This window comes from Maylandia zebra, linkage group LG7 (genome assembly GCF_041146795.1).
Source record: "Maylandia zebra isolate NMK-2024a linkage group LG7, Mzebra_GT3a, whole genome shotgun sequence".
In the NCBI taxonomy this organism is placed as follows: domain Eukaryota; kingdom Metazoa; phylum Chordata; class Actinopteri; order Cichliformes; family Cichlidae; genus Maylandia; species Maylandia zebra.
The window spans coordinates 41,205,784-41,232,416 of NC_135173.1; the positions used below are offsets into that span (position 1 = coordinate 41,205,784).

The 26,633-nt window shown below is 41.3% G+C and overlaps 1 protein-coding gene across 2 annotated transcripts in view; it reads right to left on the reverse strand.

Moving 5' to 3' along the window:
* The window catches only part of tnksa (tankyrase, TRF1-interacting ankyrin-related ADP-ribose polymerase a), a 108,993-nt gene that overhangs the window by 65,834 nt on the left and 16,526 nt on the right, over window positions 1-26,633 (reverse strand). For both annotated transcript variants that reach the window (XM_004538332.5, XM_004538330.5), the window contains one exon: window positions 1,717-1,753. In XM_004538332.5, the coding sequence (XP_004538389.2) occupies window positions 1,717-1,753 (37 nt within the window). The remainder of the gene's footprint in view (window positions 1-1,716; window positions 1,754-26,633) is intronic.

Here is a 26,633-nt window from a genome sequence, read left to right on the forward strand (position 1 = left end):
CTGCAAAAATAAAAAAAGAATAAGCCAATAAATTTCTCAAACCATTTAAGTTGATTAATGGACCAGCTTCTGGCTATGTCTCTTAATGTTTTCAGAAATGCAGTTCTTTTACACTCACAGCCCTGACTAAAGCAACAGCCCACCTGCAACTTACATCCAACTTTCATCCTGTTAAAAAGGTTCCAATGCACTTAATCTGTATGTTTAAAGCACGTAAGCTCCACCATTAAAACCTTATAGTAGTACAGTTGTTGCCTATTAGCTACAAGAAGCTAGCAGGGTTACAAACAGTTTATCGTTGTGGTTGTTTTTGCAATATGGTGTGTGCCAAAGTAACATCACAGTTGCTGGTTGTTTTGGCAACTAGTACACCTCCTGATTTTTCTAACGTGGCATGCTACATGTAATGCAGCTGATCGGTGGGTATGATTGAGCTATTGATCAGTGAAAATAAGATTTTGGCACAACTGCTGAAAAGGAGAATTTCCTGTTTTGCCTGTAGTGCCAACGAGGTGAGGAGTGACACTTATTGTTTCCCTCCAAGTAGCATCACCATCATCATCAGATACCATTTTACAGATCACCACAGAGTTTCTTGTCAGCTGACTGACGGCCTTAAAGGGACAGATTTGCCTCACTGGGCAGACATCTTTCTGCATCAGCTGCCTTGTCTAATATTTGCTGTCACATACATTAAGAATATATTGAGCCACTGCACTCCTCAAGAAAGCTATCCGGCCCATAAATGAAAAGGTTAAAAACAAAAGAAGAGAAATTTTAAAAAAAAATTTCTTTTGCTCGCACACGCGCACACACGCGCGCGCGCACATACACACACACACCAAGAAAAAATAAAAACATTCTGGAAAATTACATGTGTGATAAGCCAGTCAGTGGCTCAGCTGTGAGAGCGCCACAGTGGGATCACAGTTCACACTTAAACAGCCTACTGACCCCATAATACAGTGGTAATGCTATACTGGGCCAGCTGCTGCCTTACGATTGTGTGTGTGTGTGCATGTGCGCGTGCATCTGTGCATGGCTGGAAGAGCGGGAGACAGGAGGGGGTCTACTGGAGCGATCAGCCACCCACACGCAATCCTAAATGAAAGCTTTTCCACTTCCACATGCCCAGAGATGGAAACAGGCAGACACACACAAGTGCACACACACACACACACTCACAGCCCACATGCACTGCCTGCAACCATAACATGCCTCCAAAATGCACAAGTGTCACTGGCTCAAAAGTACTGAGCTTTCTATATCTGAAAAACCTGTCTAGTGTGGGAGCTGAGTGTGTGTGCAAAAAAAAAAAAAAAGAGGCTCAAGTGATAAACGGTTTGACAAATAGGAAGCAAAGAAAAGAAAAAAAATCAGGAGGCAAGTAAACAGAAGAGAAGAGAAGAGCATGAGTGACAGGAACATGCAGGAAATCAGAAATAAGAGAACTGATGGGAAACAACAAACGAGTGTGGAGGATGAAAAAACAACAACAACAACAGAGAAATAAAATAAAGGGTATCAGACGTGGAGGGCGAAAGGAGATACATGAAGAGTAGAAATGGGTACGGGAAACCACAGCAGCGAGTCAAGCTGAGAAGAAAGTAAGCAGGGGAACAAGAGATGAGAGGGAGGCTTAAAGAGGCAAGAAAGCAGGAGAGGGAGCATGACAAAAATGAAAACAAAGAAGAGCATGCAGACTCTGGTACTCACCTTGCCGCCTCCAGCAGCTCATCCTTCTTGTATTCACCTAGATGGTTACAGAAGATCATGGTGTCAGACAACTGGCCAGTAACACACATCAACCACACACAGACACACATGATCAAGCGCAGAGAGGAGCCATGTAAAAACTCGCACATTGACTATTGGGGGAAGACACCATCTTTCTTTCTATCCCTCTCCACCCCCCACACCCCCTTCTCCACCTCCTCCTCTTTCTCTCCTCTCTGCTATTCTCACTCAGCGCGCACCCCTCTGGCTCCGGTTGCCGTGACGATGTGTTGCCGGCAGCGACCACAGCACGTTCATTGTTTGGGCGACGAGCGGAGGACCGACACACGCTCTGCCTCTATCCGCCCGTGCGTCTCTCCATCCTTCTCTCCTTCGCCGCGTTTGTCTCCGGTGTCTCGGCCGCTGCTCATATTGCTAACGAGCGTCCCACGTTCTCCATCATTCCTGTTCCTCTCTCAGTCACCCTCTCTCTCCTCTTTTTCTATCTCTGTCTTCCTGCCTCCCCCCCCCCCCATGGGCTCAGGAGGCGCAGTTACCATTTAAAAAAAAAAGAAAAGAAAAAAAACTGAAATAAACAAACCCCTCCCCCTGCTTCCTCACCCTCTTGCGCTCCCTCTCGCATAGCCCTGCCTCCCTCATACACTATAGTCAAAACACTCACAACTTCCTCTATGTGTCTTTTCTGCCACTGAAACAGATGTTCTTGGGTGGGGGAGGAACACATCTGTAATACTCCTGGACTGACTTCCATATTTATTTATGCCTGTTTGGCATTACTGGCCCTACTTCAGGGTTTGTGGTTATAGATAACTGGGGACTAAAAATAAAATCACCAATTTTACAGTAATATTAAAATAAAATCATGGATAATAAAACCCCCTCTATAAAATCTTACCTACACATGAGTAAATACAAAAAACAATTTTATTCTTTCTTTTTTTAGCACAACAATGGGGAACGTCGATGGTATACCTGCTGCAGGTGTATGCCTTTTTGTCAGACTTTTTGTGCACCCATTTACTCCGTTGCTGTTTGTTTGTTTGTTTTTTTAAATGGCGGTTTTGAAGGAGTAAAGGAGTCAATCTCATGACTCATTGAGTGACTGGCCAAGTGATGGCATGCAGTCTGTAGACATCACATTTTTGTACTTACTCAGGTCACTTGGAAGCCCTAGCAAAGCAAGAACTAAAAAAAAAACAAAAAAAAACACCTGGTACCAGGTACTACCTGCTAATGAAAACACCCACAAGAACCAAATTGAGTTGAGTCGAGCTGAACTTATGGGGACCATGCAGGAGCGCTGACCAAGCATGGGGAGCACGGGCTTGGTCAGCGCTCCTGCATGGTTTCGGCTCATCTTCGGTTAACCCCCATCAACATATTCCATGAGGTCAGCCCAGCTAATTGAAGCCAGGGGCCTAGACTTAGAGAGGAGAGGGTAGTGCGTGCGACAGTTGTCCGTCCCAGCACTTTTTCCACAAACTTCACCTGTCTTTCCAGGGTCAAGCGACAGAGCTGGCGACAAAACACACAGGCTTAGCTCCTAGCGTGAGCAATCCCCAGGCAGACATGCAATGCATTGCGCTGATTGCTGTAGTGCAAAGGAGCTAATTAGCAACAGCTATCTAGCCCAGCAGAGCAGAAGTATTCGTAGTGAGGTAAAAATCATAAGAACTGAGGGATGACTGTGATGACCAAGGTACATATGTGCAGGTGGGGCCCTGTGCATGTCATCACAGGTCATCTGCCTGAAGGTGTGAATAGAGGGGGCATCATATCCCATACTTATGTGTCGTAAAGAGTGAATCGACTGAAAGGGAACAGGAAACTGAAGCTAAAACCAAAATAGGCTCAAAAAAATTAGGATATTAACATATTAAGCACATACTCTGACAGAGAATGCTTAAGTTACTGTATCATGAGATAAAGTATGCAGCTTGAAAGTTTTTGGGTTCATTTTTTTTTTCCACTGGCTTGGTTTGGTCTGTTGCTGCAGCATGTTAAAAGGAGTCCACTTTTAATCTTTATTCTATAAAAAGCTTTGGTAGATAAAACGCAGAAGCTTATTAGCAGTTCAGTTTCGTTAGTAAAATGTGGTAAAAAAGAGAAAATGAACATGTTCCACTTGGTTAACTCTAAATATTGGAGAAAGACAGGATTGTAAACAAGATCATCTATAGAAAATTGACATTGCTAAGTAGAGCCTGCCCAGTAAAACACCAAAGTCTTTGTGACTTCTAATGAAAAGTGACATGGGAACTTATTCAAACATGAGACGATATTCACACGAATGTACCCAACAAAGTTCCTCTCTGAGTGAGACTACAGAGAAAGGAAAAGTGTATAAAATTTAAATGGGAAATTAATAAATAATCAAAAGAAGATGGAGAGGTAACTGTGATAGAGATAACCGGAAAAAGGATGAGGAGGATTTGCTGTGTGTACATGGAGCAGACGGAGGGGTGGGGTATAGGCCGAGGAGCAAAGAAGAAAGGTTACAGAGAAGGGAAAAGAGGGAGGAGGGAGGAACAAAGGATTTGCAGATGAAAGAGAGAAGGGATGATTAGGGATCTGGAAACTGACATGTATGGATTTGACACAGTATAATTGGTGTTAGGGGGGCTAAGGCAGAACAGTGAGAGGAAGAAGAAGCGGGTGGTGGGGGAGGCAGAGAGGGGCACAGACAGGAAGGACAATAGAAAAATATGAATACAAAGAGAAAGGAGACACATGTAGAGAGAGATCGGGAAACCAAATTAGAAGATGTAGTACAGAACCAATTTATGTTCGGAGACAGATTCATTCTTCCATTACACACCTGACAGTCACAATCCCTGAACCCAGGTGCATAATGTTGTTCTAATCATCATTTTTATTACTATTATTTACATTATTGAACTTTTAGTTTAATCTCCTGAGACCCGAACTCTTTCATGGCATTCATGTTTAATTTCTCTTTGATATTTCGACATATTGGGACCTGATGAATGTAAAAACAAAGAATTACCAGATTTTTTTTTTTTTTTTTTTACCCGATTTCTGTTTCTAAGAAAAATGAGATCCACATATGAGGATATTTGTTTAAAATTTCGATAGAAGAGTGGCAGTATAATGTCCTCGTAAGTGGATGTCAGGCCCTTGTAGAGCAAAATTTTGTATTTTGGTCTGGACAACCTAAAATGTGATGTCCACATATGTGGACGGCAGGCCCTAGGAGGTTAAAGTTGATTAGTGATAAACATCACACACAACTTTTGTATTTTTTTTCTTATTAGACTCCATTAACGGATAGAGTTTTTTCGGTAGGGGACTTGTCTTCTACACATTTGCCGATCTCCTTCACATTCAATCGTCATCTTTCTTGCAGATTAAGGTGAAGTACACTGTCCCAAACAAAAGCAAAAGTACCTGGGGTGATCGAACCTTTCAGACTGTGTTATATGACCTTTGAATTTCTCTGTCTGCTTCCCTCAGATCTGCCCATGTGGATTTTCTTAAAAGTCAGCTTAACTTTTAATTTTGGGCAATGGGTGTACCAGATTTGATTTGATTTTTTAACATTTGTAATTCTTCATTACTGCTATATTTTCATGGTCAAGATGACCTGCTGAAGTTCAAACCAGGGATCACAATGAGCAAGAAAGACTGACGTGGCATGCTGGTACTAATACTAGGATATACCAGGATTTTCCTGCATCGACCTGAATGGAAGGCAAAGGTAACTCAAATAACAACTTGTTACAATCAAGTTATGAAGACCACAACCACTACATCTTACAGCAGCTGAAGATCACATCATGTGCCACTGCTGTTGGCTAAAACAGGAAACTGACATTACAAGTTACACAGCTTCACCAAAACTAAACTGCAGCAATGCATGGCTGGGTCAGAATTTGGTGTAAACGCAAAAGCTTGGATCAGTCCTGCATTATAGCAGTTCACGCTGCTACTGGTCTCCTGATGCCTGCTTAAATTATCTCAGATTGGTTGAACATGACAATGATTCAAATGGCCTCCACAGTCACAAGATCTATGTGGTGAAACAGATCGTCTTCCATATGAAATCTGCAGAAGCTGTGTGACACCACCGTCTCTGAGAAATGTTTCCAGCAGCTTGTTGAAACTAGGCCAAGAAGAATTTAGGCATTTCTGGAGGCAAAAACACTAGCAAGGTGGACCTAATAAAGTGGCAGATGAGTGTATATCCTGTTGTTATTGCAGTTCTCATCCAATAAATTCTCCCCTGCTTTGATATTCCAGTGTTCTCGCTTTTCTAGCTGTTAATTTTGTATTGTTTCCATCCATTACTCCATTATTTCATTGCCTTTGTAACACTTGTCTGTGAATACATAAATGCATTTTGCTTTTGCTTTTCTTTTGCTTGTCATATAAATTTGTCACATTTTAAACTTCTTTCAGAGTTCAAAGGGTTATGGCACTTTGAACTTTACTGAGTTAAAATCAAGCTTTTAAGCCTCAAGGCTTTTTGATATTCATGAGTGGGTGTCAGTGGATGAGGTCACCAGTGACATTAACCTCTCTGTGTTGCAGTGGGTTTTTTTTAAGCAAATAATAATAATTTAAAAAAAATCTTAACTGATTCAACTCCCACTATTTTCACCTCTGAGGCTTGCATTTTGCATTAAAACGCTCGGCTCTTTTCACTTAAAAGTCTCAAATAAAAACAACATTTGGAGTTATGACTAGTGGCAGGAAGGGAGTGACTCAGCCTCCTAATTCAATTTAAGCCAAACTGACACCTGAATGCAAACATATTCAGTGTTGTTATGTTTAGCTGAGCGTGCTGTCACACACAGTGCAGAAATAAAGCAGCTGAAATGCAGACAAAATGAGATATACTTCCTCGTTCAACCACAGGATGATTCAAGGATGCTTTGAAAGCTATAGTGATTTAAACTAACTGCGGCTCAGCAGTTTTAATTAGCATCTCTCACACACAGATATCAAGTAAGGACAACAAAAGGTTAGCTGTTAGTTCTGCTCCCTTTTTGCTTCTAGGCTTCAGGCACCACTTCAAAACATGACTAATGACACATACTCCTTTTTGATAGTGGTCAGCTTTCATATCATTCTTCCATGGAAAGAAGTGGGCAAGAAAGTCCACCTATTTTAAACTTGGAGGTCCTCGGGAAGTTTCGTGGTTTTAAAATCATTTAAAATAAAATTACATTTTTAAAAAATTATAGAATAAGAAAGCCATGTTTTGCAGTACTTTGTGGTCAGCATGTGAATTTAAGACAATTTGGGAGAGTGACAAATGGTAAGTCCTTTGAACAAGAGGTCAGACTTCCTTTAGCTGTTTCCTTCCACTGAAGCAGCATTCAGATGGCACTCAAGTGGAATTTATTCAGATTTCAGAAGCTTGTTCAAATAAAATGTGGAAAATAGCTTAATTTTAGCACTGTGATAGATAATGGAAAAGAAAACAAACAATTAAAGGGTATTGAGGGCTTTTCTCAGCATTAAACTGTTGCTGGACTGAATATTTTTATAGGGGACAGTGTGTGGCACTTTAAAACGCTTTGGATACAATCTGTACACAAAGCGGGATCTGGCAGAACAAAAGTCAGTGCACCAGAAAATCAATAATTCAAGCTTTGTCCAACGACAGACAGTAAAGCAAATTCATTACAGATAAGGACTCTGCTGAATAAAGAGCACAACCTGAAAAACACCTGTCCATTAATGCTGCCTGGTAGTGGTCTCAGAGGGACCACTTCACAGGAGTGGTAAACAAGGTCAGATACTTGAGGTATTTTAAGTTCTGCCACAGCTAATAAAAGGAAAGATATCCTAGACATTAAAATTTGATGTTAATGAAGTTCATATAAGACCAGAAAAGTATATTACAGTGGCTCAAAACACTCAATCAAATCACTCATCAATAAAACACAAATTTTACTACAAGCAAAGCTACTGGAATGCTTCTCTAATCAATTATAAAGATGCAAACATGTTGAGCGATTGAACATCCCCTTTCTGCGAGGGTAAAATAACATGACTGAGAGGAGAGAAAAAACAAAGAGCAGCATAGGACGTGAACAGATGGCTGCTTTTAAAATGGATCACGTCAGACCACGACTGCTCACTCATGGTAAGTGATAGTGAGTCAGTGGGACAGCAAAATACTTAAAATGTCACATATTAATAGGAGAGTAGTCTTTCAGATTACAGCGTGGTGTTTGGATGCTTCGACGTATTTTCCAGTAATAACAGACAGGCAACTATGTGATATAAGAGGAGGATGTGCTTTAGTATGTATGAAAACATCTGTGAGAGAGAGAGAGAGAGAGAGAGAGAGAGAGAGAGAGAGAGAGAGAGAGAGAGAGAGAGAGGGAGAGAGAGAGCGAGAGAGCGAGCGTGTGTGTGTGTGTGTGTGTGTGTGTGTGTGTGTGTGTGTGTGTGTGTGTGTGTGTGTGTGTGTGTGTGTGGGGTGGGGGGACAATCCTGCTGACTCCAAACAGAAGAGACAAGGACATGTTAAAGCTCAGGACAGGCTAGCTGCCTCCTGAATGATGATATTATGTGTGTGTGTGTGTGTGCCAGACAGTGCCTTAGCAGAGTGCAGTAGACACCAGCGATCACCATTTGAATTCCAATTGTTGTGTGCTTGAAAGCAGGCTCTCTTTTTTTGCATATGTGCATTTGTGTGAATGTCTGTATATGCACGTACGTGTGTGTGTGTGTGTGTGTGTGTGTGTGTGTCCAGGGTCATACAAGTCAATGTCAAACAGTCACAATACTATATATAATGCATATATATATATATATCTTGCCCATCTAGCAAAGACCCTGTATGCTAGGTGTGTATGTGTAAAGTAAAAGGCTGTATGAGCACAGACTATGCTGACTGGACCATGAGTCGCTTCAGCGCCCAGCTGTCTGCTTGTGTGTGTCAGTGTGCTCAAATCAAATATCATTTACTGTAGAAGCATTTATCTGCTGCCCCACAACAACACAGGATTGAGTGAGGAGCCGAGCGATCCACTTATATCCTCGGCAAGGTCGCACTTGCTGAGGTTGTAAGTGGATCTGTGTACGCTGAGACCAATCACAAAACAAAAAGAATGAACGGAAATTTATAAGAGTGGCTTTTTTGCCACTTCGCTGGCTGCCTCGGCTTTCTTCATACACACTCGCCTCTTACACTGTGTGATTAATCGCTTCGCGTGGTGCACCAAAGAGAGCTGCTCTGGATTAATTGTGTTTTTTGGCCGCCAACTTCGCCATCTTTTATTTCGCTGAGTTTTGTAAAAGTAAAAATCTCGATGTATTAGCCGGTGTACACCTCTATAAACCCGGGCGTAATTCATCTTGACAGAAAATCGCCATGCGTATGCCTGTGACCTTGAGTGGGCAACGCCAGATCATCTTATATAAACTGTGCTTTTAACTGAGGTTATTCTGGGATTATTGCAATCACTCTGGTGAACAAAGGTGTGTTCATTTTGGTTTTCACATAACTGTTCCTACAACAGCAGGAAATGTTCTGTAGCAGTTTTAAAAACCCACCGATCAGCCACTGAATGAGAGTCCTGGCATTCTCAACTGTTATGTCTGGCAACAAACATCATTGTTAAACAACTAGGGAGACCTCCCAGCAGTCTTTTGTTCATGCCACAGCAGGTCAGAGCTATTGTGTAAGTACAAGGGGGACAGACAAAAGTAGGACATTATTTGTGGTTTTAATGTTGTGGGTGATCCGTGTGTGTTTATATTTATTTGGTTAGGTATGTTTTATGATACATAGATAGTAACACGTTAGAAAGAAGACAAAGAAAGCAGCAGACTAAAAATAATCACAAGTATTAGCAAGTGTGTGCTGCATCGGTTCCATTTGTTCCACAAGTGGTCAATTAAACATTAACGATAGGTCACACCACCCTGCATTGTCTTCATATATATAGAGAGTGTGGTTTGATGCATAACACGTACTCATGTGGCAACTATAACTGCAGAACTGCTCAAAAAATAAAACCATAGAAAAGAACGGCCTACAGAAGAGTCTACACAGGAAAAATGTACATCAAGTTTATCAAAGGACACTTCCATTCTTAAATCATTTATTAAATAATAACATGTCCTTAATCAGCAAGTTCCTTGTGACTAGATAGTGAGCTATATATTCAGCTACCTCTCTAGAGAGCTGCCTTTTTTCTGCCCTATAATCTTCTTTTTAAACGTAACATACAAAAAGGTGGAAAGCATGTCAGTGGAGTATTGCTCAAGGACCCCTCCGCTGAATGACGATTATACACTTTTTCTAACTTATTTTCAGAGGCAGCAAAATTTGGATCGTATTGGTAAATATAAGCCTGTCTAAAAAAGCCGCAACACCTCAGCATGGACTCTCTCCACCTCCTTTTGAAAAGATATAAAAGAACAAGAACGAGGCCCAAGCATGGACTGTCCTCCTGCACAGGCACACAACTGTAAAAACAAAGTTTGCTTGGGACGAATGAATATAGATAGATTGGATCATAATGCAGATTCCGTGAATGAGGCACACAAACAAGAGTCGCGCAACAACCCAGAGGAAACGCAGCAGAATGCCGTCAGCTCATTCTTCTGCATCTGATCCTTATCAGTCTGACATCACACGCTGGCCCAGACTGCTCAGCACTGTTCATTACTAAAATATATTACTGCCATGTTTAACAGATGTAGTTGTAATTTTAATTAGTAATTTTTTTCTCCAGACAACCTTTCTACAAAATATTTCAACAGGTTCTTTCCTGAAGTTAACCCCCCCACATTTTTTTAATTAGCGTTCCTAAATTATTAAAAGAAATTACTTGTAAACTTGTGAAAAAATACAACTCCTGGAGGATAAAACAGGCTATAATCAGTTAAACTGCAAAGAGATATTGAGATCTTGTCTAAGTAGCAACACTTGTTTGATTTCACATATCCATGTAGGGCTTATGGGAAAGATTGATAATTCAAGGAGAAACAGATTGGTGTGAACACACTTTTCTTATTTTATTTTTTTTTTTAATTCATTAACCAAATTCTGTCAGTCTACTCTTGCTGAGTGGCCGGCTGCATTCCACTAACTTACTCAGTGTTATGGAGCTGTGCAGCCATGTGGAAAACAAGGCAATTTCAGTGTAGGAAAATGGCCCAAATGGGGTGACTGAACCTTGAATGCGCATCCCTCCCTATCTCTCTCTCTCTCACACACACACACACACACACACACACACACACACACACACACACACACACACACACACACACACACACACACACACACACACACTAAGGCATAAAAATACTGTTACTTTGCTTTTCCTCTTTTATGAGGTAATTTTATTGTTTTTGTTTTTTTTTATCTTCTTAAGGTTTGAAGACAGCAAAAAGGAATCATGTTGTGCTCCTAAAGTGTGCAGACTTTCTGTCTGAGGGTAAATAAGGTCGAGGCACATCATTGGAATCAATGAGCATGCCACTGATAACGGGGGTAGGAAAGCAAGACACTTTGCCCTCATGCCACAGGAATTCTTTCTTTCTTTCTCACGTACACACTCAGAAGGTGCACACAGGTGCAAGCTTGGCTTTGCTCGTTTGTGCATTAGCAGGACAAAGCTTTCAGAGCAGCCACAGCAGTTCTTTGTCTTCATGATTAGGCCGTTAACGCAACACACACTTCTCCAGTCCCTCTGCATTCACTTAAGTCACATCAATTCATCTCTCTGTTCGTCTGTCACCCTCACCCGGAAAAGCATCTTCATCTTTTTCTTTTCTTCTCTCTTGTGCTTTACTCATATCTGTTTCCCCTTTCTACATTTATCCACTGCTTTTCTATCTACAATATATAGTGTGTTTTTCTCCCCTTCATTCACTGCCATTCTCTCCATCTCACAGCCCAACTCCTTTGCTTTCTCATCATTTTCCGCCAGCCCTGGTGAGAGCGCTTTGGATAATTTTCTGCTATGTTAGTGCTGCCTATCCACCGTGGACCATTCCTCGGTTTCTTTTTAACTTTATTTACAACAGAGTATAAATGTTTGCTGACAGCACACCCTCAGCTCACAGCAAGACACGTACACAGCTTCTGTTGAAATACACAATGCATTTTCTTCCGCAGTCACACAGTAACAGCAGGAGTAGGGACGAATGCTTCCCCAAAGCTTCTGCTGAGCACTGCAAGCAGGGCAGGATGGACACAAGCTCTAATTGATTCCAAGGGATAAAAACTGGTCTTGCAGCGAAACAAATTAGATTAGTACCAGTTCCAGCTCTGACACGACGACAGGGATACCGTGCAAAAATGACTCAAAGCCATTTTATTCTCGGTGGATTCGTTTTTTTTCTGTCCTTCTCATATATCCTGCATAGCCTTGCAGCCAATTTCTTTGTCAGTGGCAGGCTTTTACCGTGGCCTGTAACCCCTTCCCAGGGATGAAAAGCCACCTATGACAAGTTTTTTTTTTTCCTGACCAAAAGAAACTTCAAAATTATTTGATTCTCCATTTGTTCAATCCAAGAAGGCCTTGGAGTCTTTGCATTGTATCAGAACCAAGCCTCAGCCACACTGGCTTAAAGTATAATAATAATGTAGGAATATGTAGAGCTGGATGATATGGACCCGAAATCATATTTCTATACTTTCTGGCTGAATGGTCAAACACAAACTTAACTGCTGGTTTCTCACTAAGGGGCCAATGGACTCTTCAGGAAACTTTAGACAATTTTGCAGATTTCATTCAGATGTTGGATGATTTCACTGGGTTAAACGTTTTCACTCAGTTGGGGACATTTCAGTTTCTTTAAATTGCAATTTCATGAGACACAATACAATTGCAGTTGACAGCATTGGACATACTGTCAGGAGCTAAGAAACATGGTGATGTAAACAGTAGAAAGCCACGTCTCTTAAAAGTACATGGCAGCACAACTTAGGTTTAAAAAGTTATATCTGCGCAAACAACCACACCTCTGGAACAATGTCCTTTGGACTGGTTAGACCGAAGTTGAAAACCAAAACACAACTTACACCAACTGTCAAGCACGTTGGTGTAGGAGGTGATGATTTGTGCTTGTTTTGCACCCACAGGACCTGTGTATCTATCAAGAACTCTTCTGGACACCAAAGTATTATAGAGTCAAATCTATCTGGCCATCTATCTGATAGCTAAAGCTCAGCCCAAATTAGGTCATGAAACAGGACAATGATCACAAGCACACCTGCAAATATAACAGACCAATTCTTTTCTATTTCAATCAGTCGTTGTTGATCAATGGTCACGAGAATTTGAACAATTAAGATTAAAGAACTGACCTCTCAGACCATTCTTCCTTCAGTTAGCTGGTTTCAGTCATTATGCAAATGCACTGTTTATAAGATTGGGGAAACCTGCAGTCAGCTGAGACTGAAGACGTCACTTGGATGAGTGACGAAATGTTTTTCCCACAAAACGCTACGTCCAAATGAACAGAATCAACTTTTGGAGATTTACTTACCTGGATGATTGAGCATGCATCAAGACATTACTTCAGGTTATGATTGCCAAAGGTGGTTCTAGAAGCTACGGAATCATGTTGTGTAGTATGTAGTTCTTTGAAAACTTTCTTTTTCAGGACTCTGTACTGCCATGGATAGGAAGTCACTATCAAAACATAATTTAGCAGTTAGCAAACATAAAGCGTATGGTGTATTTAGAGCTGCTTTGCCTGTCTTCCCTCAGCTCTTTGCAACAACTCACCACAGTTTTGTCACATCAACGAGACTACTTAAAAAATTGTTATTTTTACCTCAAACTACACAGCGGTTACTTGGCTACAAATGCCTCAATTACTTACTGTGTGACTTTTGTACTATAAAGAGTTGGTATGACCTGACGAGTTCAAATTGACAGTGATAGACCAGCAATTTGAGTTTGAAAAGAGCAATTTCTTCTTGTTGCCATCTTGCTTCCACAACTGAACAGACTTGGTCGACTGTTGCTACACATGCAATGGTTACGTTCTGTTTTATTGCACAGTTCAAACAGTACCGTGTCTCTTTCAACACTACAGGAGAACTTTGTGGATCAGAGATGAATAGGGAGAGGTAAAGTAGGGGCGGGGTTGTGCTCGTAGAGAGTGCAGTGACAGATGATGCAAACACTGGTACAGCTTTACCGAAGGAAGACTTAATGTCACTCAACATCAAACTATTTCTATAAAAAGGTAAAGTATCGATATATCTTGCGAATATGATATGACAATAAAAATCCGGTCTTGAACTCGTTCAGGGGAAAAAGTTAAGTTCATGTTAGCTTGAGTCCTCAGATTCAACTTCAACTGCGAGCCCAACTTTAAATACTCAAGTTACTAAAGTAAGACTGATGCTTTGTTTATCTGACTTGGTAAAATCAAGCTGAAAAATATTCAAAATCGCTTCAGAGAACTTGCTGTGGAGAAACTGGGTCATGGCTCAAGTAAAAGTAATACGATTCATCGCAGAAAGATAATGGAAAAAAAATGAGGCACATTTATCAATTTACTTTCGTTGGCCACTTTGAAATGTTTTCTTCTGGTCTCTGCCAGTAAATGGATTTAATAAAAATAAACTTCAAGTTCAGGCCTCTTATTCAAAGGCTGTCTAACCAACTCCTGTTCCTCCTGAATCTTTACTCCTGTCTACTGGCAGCAGTGCAGTAAAGTAAAAGGTCACATTGACATTGTCTTGGATTTTCTGACCCATACTGAGCAACAGGAAGTGCGTATGTTGCCTATTTAGACGTTTGCATTAAAGAGAAAAAAACAAAGAAATCCGTCGCTGTTATTTAAAGTCTATTCCTCCTGATCAAATCCATGAAAAGACCAAAAAGCTACATGTTTGAAGTTACAATCACACATTTTTAAAGGCATCATACTTGCTACACTAATGCTCACATTGAAATGTTCCTGCACTGATGTGACAGCAACGAGAAAGCTGTCATGTTTTATTCAGCGTGAATGTAGCTTTACCATGAAAGTCAGCAAGATGGAAACTAATGCCCACTTGTTCACATTCCTTCAGATTACCTGCAGTAATTTCATTCATTTAACACTTTAGTTTTTTCCATTACACCCACACATTAATATGTAAATATGAAACACGTCTGATCATGCCGGGCACATCCCAGACAAGGTCATGAGCGCAGAAAGGCAATTAAAAGGAGGGGATTCAATATTTTCCTATGAATAAGGAAAGAAAATAAATAAATAAAACACTTTGTAAAAACAAGGACAGCTTGTATAATCTGAAACCTAATTTTCCCCAAACTGGCTATTCTGCTGTCTGGGCACTTAACCTGAAGCACACAGCAAAGTGACAATGCAGCGTAAAAAACAGAAAGCGCACATCTGTTCTTTAACATAGGGGGGGGAAATCATATTAGAGTTAAAATAAGAGAGGTCAAAGGAACAGGCAAGTGTGTTTTTACTTGTTCTTACTTGTGTGTGCTGACTGAGGTCCAGAGTGGAGAATTGATCTCTTGGAGGCTCAGAAGTAGTAAGTCTGTGAATACCAATCAGCGGTAATTAATAGCAGCTAATGGACTCTCTCTGTTCTCGTCTCTCTTCAGTCTCCATTTATTCCTTCCAACGTTTCTCTCTCCTTTTTATTATGCAGCCATAATGCACGCAAAGGGGAATAATTATTATTTTCTCTGTAGCTGTCCTTGCTATATGCTCCCAGACTGACATTTCAAACTTCTACATCACAAGTGGCTTTTTAAGACGTGGAAGTGTTTTGCGACAGCCTAATAAAGCACTTTTAATGAGAAAGGTTATTTAACTCCAGAGATCCAGACAAAAGTAGAGAAACAGTCTTCGTTGGAGGGAAAAAAGGACAAATCAAAAAGCACATCACTTAAAGCCCTCTGTACCCCCACATTATCACTTTTAGATGGCAGGGTTTGATGCAAAGCATATTGTGGAAACCTGAAATTACAAATCCAACCTTTCAAGTACAAATGACAAATGGTAAATGGTAAATGGCCTGCATTTGTATAGCGCTTTTCTAGTCCATAGGACCCCAAAGACAAGACAATCTCGTTGCTCTGAAAATTCTAATTATTTCAAAAATATACAGTTGTGAAAAATAAAACTGAGTACACCCCAAGATACAGAAGCTTGTAGAACCACCTTTACAAAGTATACATTATTTATATCACTTTCAGTTTTTTGAGATTTGTAGGCATCCATTCACACACGGCTCTCTTAAGGTCCTGGTATCCTTGTTTGGTTTTCACCAACTTTGCAAACCAGAGCCATGCTTCATGTTTTTGCTTTCCATTTGAAATCTGCCCAAACAAGTCATACCTTTTCAGCACTTTTCTGATGGTATTTTCATAAACGTTAACTTGCAAACTGAGGCTTGTTAAATCTGAGATGCATCTCTTCATTTTCTCTAAGCATTTACGATTTTACCTTGTGGTGAACTGCTATGTCCACTGTGATGTCATAAATTTTTTTCACTTGTGAATAATATTTCTACACTGTATGATTACAGATTTTAAATTGTTTAAATAGCCCTATAACCTTTGAGATTGATGGGTGGCTTGACACCAGAAAACTGCCAAAAAATATATTGTTTTGCAGAAGTTGTCACAGTTGCTGACGATTGCTTCATCCCGAGCACTTAGGTCTTCAGGTCAGAGGCTACTGGTGGTCCCACGTACTAGATTTAAAACACGTGGGGATCGGGCTTTTCAGGCACTGGCACCTAGGCTGTGGAACTCTCTGCCGTTGTCTTTACGCTGTCTAGACTCTACTGACTCCTTTAAAAAGCAGCTGAAGACATTTTTATACAAACGGGCTTTTAACTAATTTAATTAATTTTAACTTGTATGTCTGATCTTATTGTAAAGCACTTTGTGATTTTTATCTGTGAAATGTGCTATATAAATAAATTTTACTTACTTACTTACTTAATCAAACACGGCAATTGGTGAATATTAGCCTTACTGACAGTGACGTTGACGTGACGATTAACAATGGCAGAAGCTGATATTTATCAATTGTCAGATCAATTTCATATTTACTAAATTGTCAAAGATGGAATCGTAACAAGTTGAAATCTATTGTACTGTTAAACCTATTGTAACAGTAAATATTTTGACATAATCATCTGCAATTTTATTTATTTATTTACTAGCATTGGCACAAATGGGGGAATAAATATGGTACATTTTTCAGTTACCATGCTGTGTTGTTACTTCTATTAAATTTCTCAATACTAACAAATGCAATGTTTCTCATGTTCTCCTTCGCCTCAGTGGCTCAAAGTTCAACCCACATACCTGTCACTCATCTATCACCTAGCCTAAATAAAAGTATCTACAATATAAAGCTTCTCTTTTTAAATACGTGTTTTGTTTTCCTTTTTAAATCAATATTTCACTGTATGGCAAACATAAGTAAACATATTAGAACAGTTTCTTTCCTACTTCAAGACGTGAGAGCTGATCACAAAGGTGCAGAAAAAAAAAAAATCAAAAGCATAATCCCAACAACAAAACGGAGCTAAAGCAGGATGGAAATTACCTGAACCAACTGTATGCCTTTATCAGTCTCCTTGTCGGTAAAGGATATGTCAGATAGTGAGCAAACAGCCTCACTACTGATGATTAGTTCATGTTCATGTTTTGTCAATGAGGACCTGAACTGAAGTGCTATTTGGGGAGGGCTGGTCGAGGTCTGTGATGCAGCAGCAGCTGATCTCATGGTTCACTCACATTAGAGTAAAAATAGGACTGCAGAGGTTGAGTATGCAACACCCTCAACCTTTGGGTGACCACTTTTGATCGCAAAGCAACTGCCTCGCACCTGCTCCCAAACAATCATGGGCCATCTCAGACTGACTACAACCAAATGATCAGCAAAGGCTTGCAAATAACTGCCGTCTAATTTGGAAATTCAGACAGTTAATCATTTTAGTATCACTTGGGATGGGAGTTGAGAACCGGTTCTTGGAGAGAACCAGTTCTCAATTAGTTCCCAGTAGTTCAATTCCTTGCAATTCCTATCGATCCCACTCATCTGTTCCCTTTACACCTTTGCTACAATTAGCCAATTAGCAATTTCATTTCGTGTCCCAAAGGAGAAAAATAGCTGTCTGGATATGGAAATTACTTTTATTATTATTATTGCACAAAGAGACGAGAGCACAATGACAAAGTGCAATCTCCGTCCAGAACAGATAAAACTGTAAAACTGTTTATATTCTTAAAAGGTAATTGTGAGACAATGCTTTCCACATAATTTCACAGAGACATGCAAACGTAATGTAATAAGTAGTGCAACAAATTACTTTCTCCTCGGAGTAATTTAACAACATACTGCATTACTTTTAAGAAAAGTGTTCTGTTATACTTGTAATTCATCAATTTTTTTGAGTAATGACCCCAACGCTGATCACAACAACGAGGTGACATGCACAAACATTTGAAAACACAGCATGCAATTAATTTTCTGCATGTTTTATCTTTAATATGCTTTCTTGGAGATACGGGTGACTCCCAAAGCAGAGCTAGTGAGACCCCAATGAGACTCAATAAGGACATTGATAAGGAATCGAATCAGTAAGTGATAACGATAATGGAATCAGAATCACTAAATTCTTATAAATTCCCGTCCTTAAGTATCACAAACCCAATAGATGTGATTTCTAAAATTACCCCCAACCGTTCAGATGCATCAACATCACTTTGAAGTCAGTAGCTGACTGTGAGTGGTCACTTGTGCACAAGAGCACAAGATCACTAGAGATGGTTGGAACGATTCTGATCCATGCTACCGTCTCCAATCACTACCTTCCCCAGTGTGGCGTTAAGTGTGTGGCACACTGTCACCTACGAAGGACAGGCTACTGTCAGAGATTTAAAGAGGATGAGGTGGAGTCAGCTAATTCAAGTAAAGAGGAGGAAGAGAATAAAAGACAAATGTCAGAAAAAGAAAAATGAAGAGGCCAACTGGTGTACAACCCGAGAAGGACGAGACATAACAGGGGGCACAGGGACAAAGATGACATGTCAAAGAGAAAGAGCGACACGGAGGGCTGATGTACAGATGAGAGGTGGATGGAGTACAGGCTGTACTTGCAAGCTCATTAAACAATGCAGTATCTGATGGGTAAAGAAAGAAAGCAATGGAGAGAAACTGTCCCAATCACTACTGCCTGGCCAGAAAAAGATCAATCATCAATGACAAGGAAGATGGATGTAAAGAATAAGCCTCCTGGTGATCCCAAGTTACCCACAAAGTAATGATGTGAAACGTCTCAGCGGGGGTATTTGTCAATTGCTCATTTGCAGTATGCTCAAGGAAAAGTTTGGGAGTTTGATCACATGGCTGTTGGTGGGACGATCTGGCAGGGTGGGTATCAGACCCTAACTCAGGTACTGGATAATCAACAGATCATTTTATTGGTTTTAATTGAAGAAATAATATCTGCAGTCATTCTGAATATAAGCAGAATGACTGCTAGTCTTTTTTCTTTCTCATGACGCTAATTACTTCTGCAAGTGATCATAGGATTAAATTGGGACTAGTCAAGGTAACATGCTTATACCTTAACCAAAAGTAACAATTTCCTCTTATTTCTAGACAGTGCGCTTTTTTCAATCAATAAAGCAACTGTAGTGATTTTCTTTAAGGAGAAGGGAAATACCTCAACGGGGGCAGAAACACTGTGTATGGAGGGGAAGAAGAAAGCTGCAATAGTCCCATTTCGACTTCAACATGTCAGTTCTAACAGCAAACACTATCTTAAAAAAGCCTAATATGGGCTAGGCTGATGTATTTTACTGAATATATTTTAAAGCAACTTTTTTGTCTTTGTCTGAAAAGTTAATTACAAGTCAACACACAAATGAACTGAAGTAGAAAAGTCAGTCCCTTTTCTAGTGAGCGCAGAGTAGATCTAAAGTAGCTTATTGGAGAGGTACTGAAAACACTTGAGTTATTTTTATAATGAAGACAGGTAGAGTAACAGTAAAGCCAAAAGGTTTTAATGATCTTGGGAACTTGTGGACAAGCGATGGTAAAATGAAGCGTGAGATGGACAGGCAGAAAGGTGCAGCATCAGCAGTAATGTAAGCACTGCGCTGGGCCGTTGCGGAGCTTTTGATTTACAAAGTCAATCTACGTTCCAACCCTCACATATGGTCATGAGCTCTGGGTAGAGACTAGAAGAATGAGCTCTGTGGCCTGCCTCAGCCTTAGAGATCGGGTGAAGAGGTTGGCTCCTTTGTATTAAAAGGAGTTCAGCTGGTTTAACCCTCTGGGGTCCAGGGTATAATTGGCCGTTTTTGACTACTTTTGATTTTACCTCTATATTTCACCTTTAAAATATGTTTTTCTTGCCTTTTTTGGTATTATTATTTTCAGCACAACCTCAAATATCTGAAATTTGAGTTATTTTTTCATTTTGGTATACTATATTAGCACAGTTGATCTAAATTCAGACAAAAAATTCAAAATCCGAGTAGAAAAAAGTTATATTTTTTACTGTAAAACCCACAAACATGTTTAACGAATCATTTTCATAACTTGAAATGCAAATAGAAATTGTACATTTCTAAAAATTATGCACAAGTTTTGCAAACAACAAAGTTATATGGTACTATTTAACTAAAAATGCAGCCAAGGCCTCAGGTGTTTTTTATATAACCATTTAAATCTATTTACTGAACAATCAGGTAGAATAGCCTTTATTGTCATTGTACAGAGTACAACGAAATTGGAGTGCCACTCCCTTGGTGCAAGATAAATAATAAATATAAATGTAAAATATAAAAAGTACAATAAAATAATCGCAAGTACTCAAACAATAGTAAGTACGATATATACAGGATAGCAGCATTAATATAATGACAGTATGAATAGCAGCATAATATAATGGCAGTGACGGTATGGTATAGCTAAGCAGGTTCAATTGTTTTTGTGCTTATTTACTACGGTGGTAGCTCTGGGAAAGAAGCCATCCCTGAATCTGTTTGTCCTGGTTTTATGTGACCTGTACCGTCGGCCTGACGGTAATAGTTCAAACAGTTGGTTGCTGGGGTGAGAGTGGTCCTTAATGATATTGCCAGCTCTGCTGAGGTACCGAGAGTTTGCAGTGACCTCCAGGCTGGGCAGAGAGCAGCCAGTGATCTTCTGGGCTGTGTTGATGACCCTCTGCAGTACTTTCCTGTCCGCAGCTGAGCACCCTGCATACCATGTTGTTATGCCGTACGTTAGGATGCTCTCTATGGTGGCTCTGTAAAATGTCACCAGCAGCCTCTCCTCCAGGTTGTTCCTCCTGAGCACTCTCAGAAAGTGGAGACGCTGCTGGGCCTTTTTTTTTTTACCACCGCCGTGGTATTTGCAGTCCAGGAGAGGTCATCAGAGATCTGCACGCCCAGAAACCTCATGGAGTGTACCCTCTCCACACAGCTCCCGTGGATGTAGAGTGGGGCCGGGTCTGCTCTGCCCTTCCTGAAGTCCAAGATAAGTTCTTTAGTTGTCGTGGTGTTCAGTTGGAGTTTGTTAACTGAACACCACTCAGTCAGTCTGTTGACCTCATCTCTGTAGTCCGACTCATCCCCCCTTGAGATGAGTCCAACCACTGTGGTGTCATCCGCGAACTTTATGATGGTGTTTGAGAGATGGGTAGGGGAGCAGTCAGATGTGTAGAGCGTAAACAGGAGGGGACTCAAAACACATCCTTGTGGAGACCCGGTGCTGAGTGTGATGGTGCTGGACAGGTGGGGGCCGAGTCTGACAGACTGTGGTCTATTTGTCAGGAAGTCCTTGATCCAGAGGCAGATGGGGGTGGAGAGTCCCAGGTGAGACAGTTTCTGGACCAGGATCTCCGGGATGATATGATTGAATGCTGAGCTGAAGTCCAGAAAGAGCATTCTCACATAGCTTCCTCGGTGCTCCAGGTGACTCAGCGCAGTGTGGAGCGCTATGGTGATGGCGTCCTCGGTGGATCGATTTGTCCTGTAGGCAAATTGGTGGGGGTCCAGAGTGGGAGGCAGACCGGCCCTGATGTGCTGACAGACCAGTCTCTCAAAGCACTTCATCACTACAGGCGTAAGTGCAACAGGCCTGTAGTCATTTGGGCTGGCCACAGCTGACTTCTTGGCGATGGGGATGATGGTGGAGGTTTTGAGGCAAGGCGGGACGGTGTTTGATGACAAGGAAAGGTTGAAGATTTTAGTGAAGACTCCGGTCAGTTCGTCAGCACATGCTCTGAGAACCTTTCCATGTATTCCATCAGGACCTGCCGCCTTCCTGGGATTCACTGACCTTAGAACACACCTCACTTGATGCTCCCTGAGTGTTAGTGTGCCAGTGCTGGGGGCGGGTGGAAGTGGTGTGACAGCTGAGGGCCTGGTCGTCTCAAAGCGGGCGAAGAAACGGTTTAGATCCTCAGCCAGCGAGGCATCAGTCCTAGATGTCGCCTGGTTATTGCTTCTGTAGTTGGTAATGTGATTGATCCCCTGCCACATTTTTCTGGGGTCGTTGTCAGCAAAGTGATCTTCAATCCTCCTCCTATAGGCAGCCTTAGCTTTCCTGATGCCTCTACTCAGGTCTGCCCTGGCCACCCTATACGCAGCCCTGTCCCCTGACTTGAAGGCAGTGTTGCGGCTTTTTAGGAGGGATTGCACTTCGCTATTCATCCAGGGTTTTTGATTTGGAAACACCCTGACCCTTTTGTTGATGGTGACACTGTCAACACAGTTCCTGATGTACGAGAGTACAGTGTCCGTGTACTCTTGGAGGTTGTGGCTGGAGAATAAATCCCATACAGTTGTTGAGAAGCAGTCCTGCAGTTGAGAGAGGGCTCCTTCAGGCCAGGTTTTTATTGTCTTTGTCTGGGGCTTTGTTTTTCTCAGCAGGGGGGTGTAGGTGGGGGTGAAGGACATGCAGAGGTGGTCAGATCCAGCCAGGTGGGGGAGGGGTGTCGCTCTGAAAGCATGCCTGATGTTTGAATAGACATGGTCCAAAGTGTGCTCTCCTCTCGTAGCAAAGTCCACAAACTGGACAAATTTAGGAAGCACAGTCTTTAGGCACGCTTTGTTAAAGTCGCCGGCGACAATAAAAACCCCATCGGGGTGGGCAAGCTGTTGTTTGTTTATGGTGTTGAGCAAGAGGCTGAGAGCCGTGCCAACGTTAGCATCCGGCGGTATATAAACAGCTATCACAATAACTACTGTAAACTCCCTCGGGATGTAAAAAGGTCTGCACGAGACTGCCAGAACCTCCAAATCAGGAGAACAGTGCGTGTGAATGATCCTGCTGTTACAACACCACTCGTTATGCACGTAAACACATAGCCCCCCTCCTCTGCTTTTACCTGAGTTGCTGTTTGGTTGGTGTTCTGCATCAAAGAAGAAGGCACACAAATGATTTGTGCCAGTCCAAAAAAATGTAGTTTGTGTTCAGTATAAGACAAAGGAGAACACCACAGGCCTAAACCCTGCAGGTCTGACAGCAGGAGGTGCATCAGTCCAGTTTTCCATGTGGGAACAGCTTTTACACTGGAATCTGCCTTTGACGGCTTTTTTAGAGCAAATATGAAATTCAGCAGTCTAACTGACACACAATACAAGACAATAACTACACAACACACTAACTACAGCCTCCAAACACGCTAAACGTCACTAATGTCTCACATATGAAAACTCGCTCTCTCTCTGTCTTTCGCTCGCCCGCTTTCCGTCGCGGGTATCACTCCTAAAAACTTCCCCTTCTCCCTAAACAACCAAATGTCACATGTTGCCTTATCATTTTTTTGATTGGCTGACATGGTAAACTCTAACACCAATAGGGAAAGAGTGTTTTTTCTTTTTCTTTTTTCACTCGCAAGCGGAGAGTGTTTGCTAGCGCTGTCTGTAGAAAATGCAGTTTTACCGTTCTTCCCGCTGTAAACGCCACTGTTTTGTTCAGAAAAAAAAACATCGCGTGCATTTTTTATCACAACTCTGGTTTTACGTGGCCCATCGACACAATTCAAAAAGTGGTATATAGTTTGAAGTCCGCACTTTCGACCCAAGTTGAAATGGAGACTCTGACGTGCTGCATCTCATAGATGTGTCGTCTTAAATTGGTCATGTGATTTTGACGCGCCGGCGCGTCCAGCAACCCCAGAGGGTTAAGCTAGAGTGCCTCCTTTGGAGATTGTTCACACTCAGAGGAGACTTCAGGGTAGAACCAGAACCTGCTAGAAGGATTATATATATCATCTAGCTTGGGGCCCACCTCAGGATCCTCCAGAATAAGAGGAAACTTTGCTGAGGACATGTGGAATACCCTGCTTAGGCTGGGATCACCATGACAGGATCTTGAATAACCAGAGGGAGGATTTAAATGCTAAAACCTCATGTTTTAGCATTCACCACATCCTGTTATTTGACACCTGTGATACACAGTCCACCGTGAATCATCAAAGGTTCATCCTGGTTAATCTTGAAGTCCACAGCTCACTTTCAAAAGGATTTCAACGTGAAATACTCTGTCCATCAGAACTTGTGCATAATTGATTTAATAGGCTGCCCAAAAGTCACATTCTCATTCACCTTGTGGTAGAGAGCAGTGCCTCAAGGTTGTACTAAAAATTACTTTGCTTGATCATAAAATGCTAATCCATCTGGTGTTTCTCAGGATGTCTCAAAATGACGCAGGACTTTGAATCAGGCCTAACAAGTCAGCCGAACCAAGCAACAAACACAGTTTAAAACCAACTTCAGGAGCCACTGACCATTTAGCAACAGGCTAATCTCACAGCAAACCTGTGCGCACTCTCCCTTGTAACCTGATAAGGAATGTAATTAACTTGCTACTCTCTACGCTTTCATACTACAAAAGCATCTTAGAGTAATGAGGACAGATTTACCTCCAGCTTTTTTCTTTCCTTTGAAGAATTTACATTTCTATCAGAACTAATTCCTTATTTCTGTGCAACTGATACTGTTAAATCAGATTTTGACAGGCTGTGCATACCAATCAGAGCATGCTTTAACAGATGAAACATGTCATGTGGTCGAGCACAAGAGTCTAACACAACTGAACTTCTGCAACCAACAAGAAGCACAACACCAGGGCTTTATTCATCAAATACTTGTCAGAAACGTAGGAAGTGAAGCTGTCCATGTGAGTCTACCCCCTAGTGTGACGTGAGTAGTTGTGTCTGATGCTTGCAACAGACTGAAACAGCAATCTGCAGATTTCCCTGGCTGTGTGTGTGTAAAAAGAGCATCTGGGGAGCGCCTGAGTAAATTAACAGAACAAAAAGCTGGCAGTCCACACGGGTCTGTCTTGTTGTGATGTTCATCCTGATCAGGAAACCAAACTGCGAGATGAACTTCACAAAAGATAAACAAAAAAAACCCCCAAAACTAATTCGCAGATGTCATCTGACAGAGTTGCTTTTTAAAATTACAACACAGTGTGAGGGGTTTGAACCCACATTAAAATAAATATATCAACAGAATTTTTTTGCCTTTCCGTTTCACATCCCCAGCTAACAGGGGACAGACTTTCCTAAGAGCACCCTATTGGATGTGGCAGAGCAGTATAGCTAATTTATGGGTCAATATAAACTTCCATCACTGCAGACTGAAAGCTGTGCTGGCCTGCGGCAGAGAAGTGGAATAGAGCAGAACCTTTAAATCTAAGACACACAATACATAGGACGAGGGAAAAAGGTCCATACCGTCACGTAGAGCACGGCACAGGCTACAAATAAAAAACACAAGTACATACGTTCACAATAACTCTCCCTGCTCATTTTTTTCCTGCAGCCTTTACCAAACCCAGACCATATATTCAATACTAAAACTGTCAGTCAGTGCATCCCATTAAACGCATCACTTCCTACAGTAATTACAACAGCGCAATCCTTCCAGAATGGCGTGACGTGCAGAGACAATGTAACGGGATGATAGCGTGGGTAATTAGTGTCTACTATTAAAAACATAATTCACGGTACAAACAAGATGTGGTGATTTGTTTGAGCCGAGCCACAAACAAAACCACCGCAGGATGAAGGGAACTCGCAGTGGCGTGGAGACTCAGACTGCCGGTGATCAACTATTTTCACCGGTAGCTATATTTTTTCGCCTGAATGCGTCAGCAGATTATTTTTGAAAATGACACATTTTCAAACTGACAGGTTTAGCTGTCCTTGTAAATACTTTACTATTGACTTTTTCACAGAAATGTCACAACACACATCTGCCTCTCCTGAAAAGAGTCACAAGCAGTCCATCATCATTTATGTTTTCAGCTCTATGCTAGATCTGTATCTGTTTAGCAACTTCCTAATTGGAGTTTTACCTTCCGATATGTCATGTCACACAAATATCTAATCAGACAATCATGGCAGGAACTTCATGTATTTAGCCATGTAGACATGGTCAAGACGACCTGCTTCACTTTCAACCAAGCATCCGACTGGAGCAGAACATGACATGGTTGTTGGTGCCACATTGGCTGGTATGAGTATTTCTCTGAGTCTACTGATCTACTGGGATTTTCCCACACAACCATCCCCATGGTTTACAGAGAATGGTCCAAAAAAGAAAAAATATCTAATGGGTGGCATTTGTCTAGTTGAAAATATCTTTTTGATACCAGAGCTGAATGGCCAGACTGCTTTCAGCTTTAAGCTAAAAAAAGATTGTCCTCAAACAGTGAGTTGAATCAGTGTATGCGATAAAAAAGGAATTTGATGATGGGCAATTGGTGTCGATTAAACCTCAAGCATCGCGATAACTCTGGCAAATTAACTTTGAGCAGTTTCTGTTTGCAGTTCTTCCAGTTATCACATGGAAGCGTAAATCACACTTGAGCCTAAAAAAATTAAATTAAATTAAAATGTGTTCAGACTTGACTGAGTTATGACTTTGGGC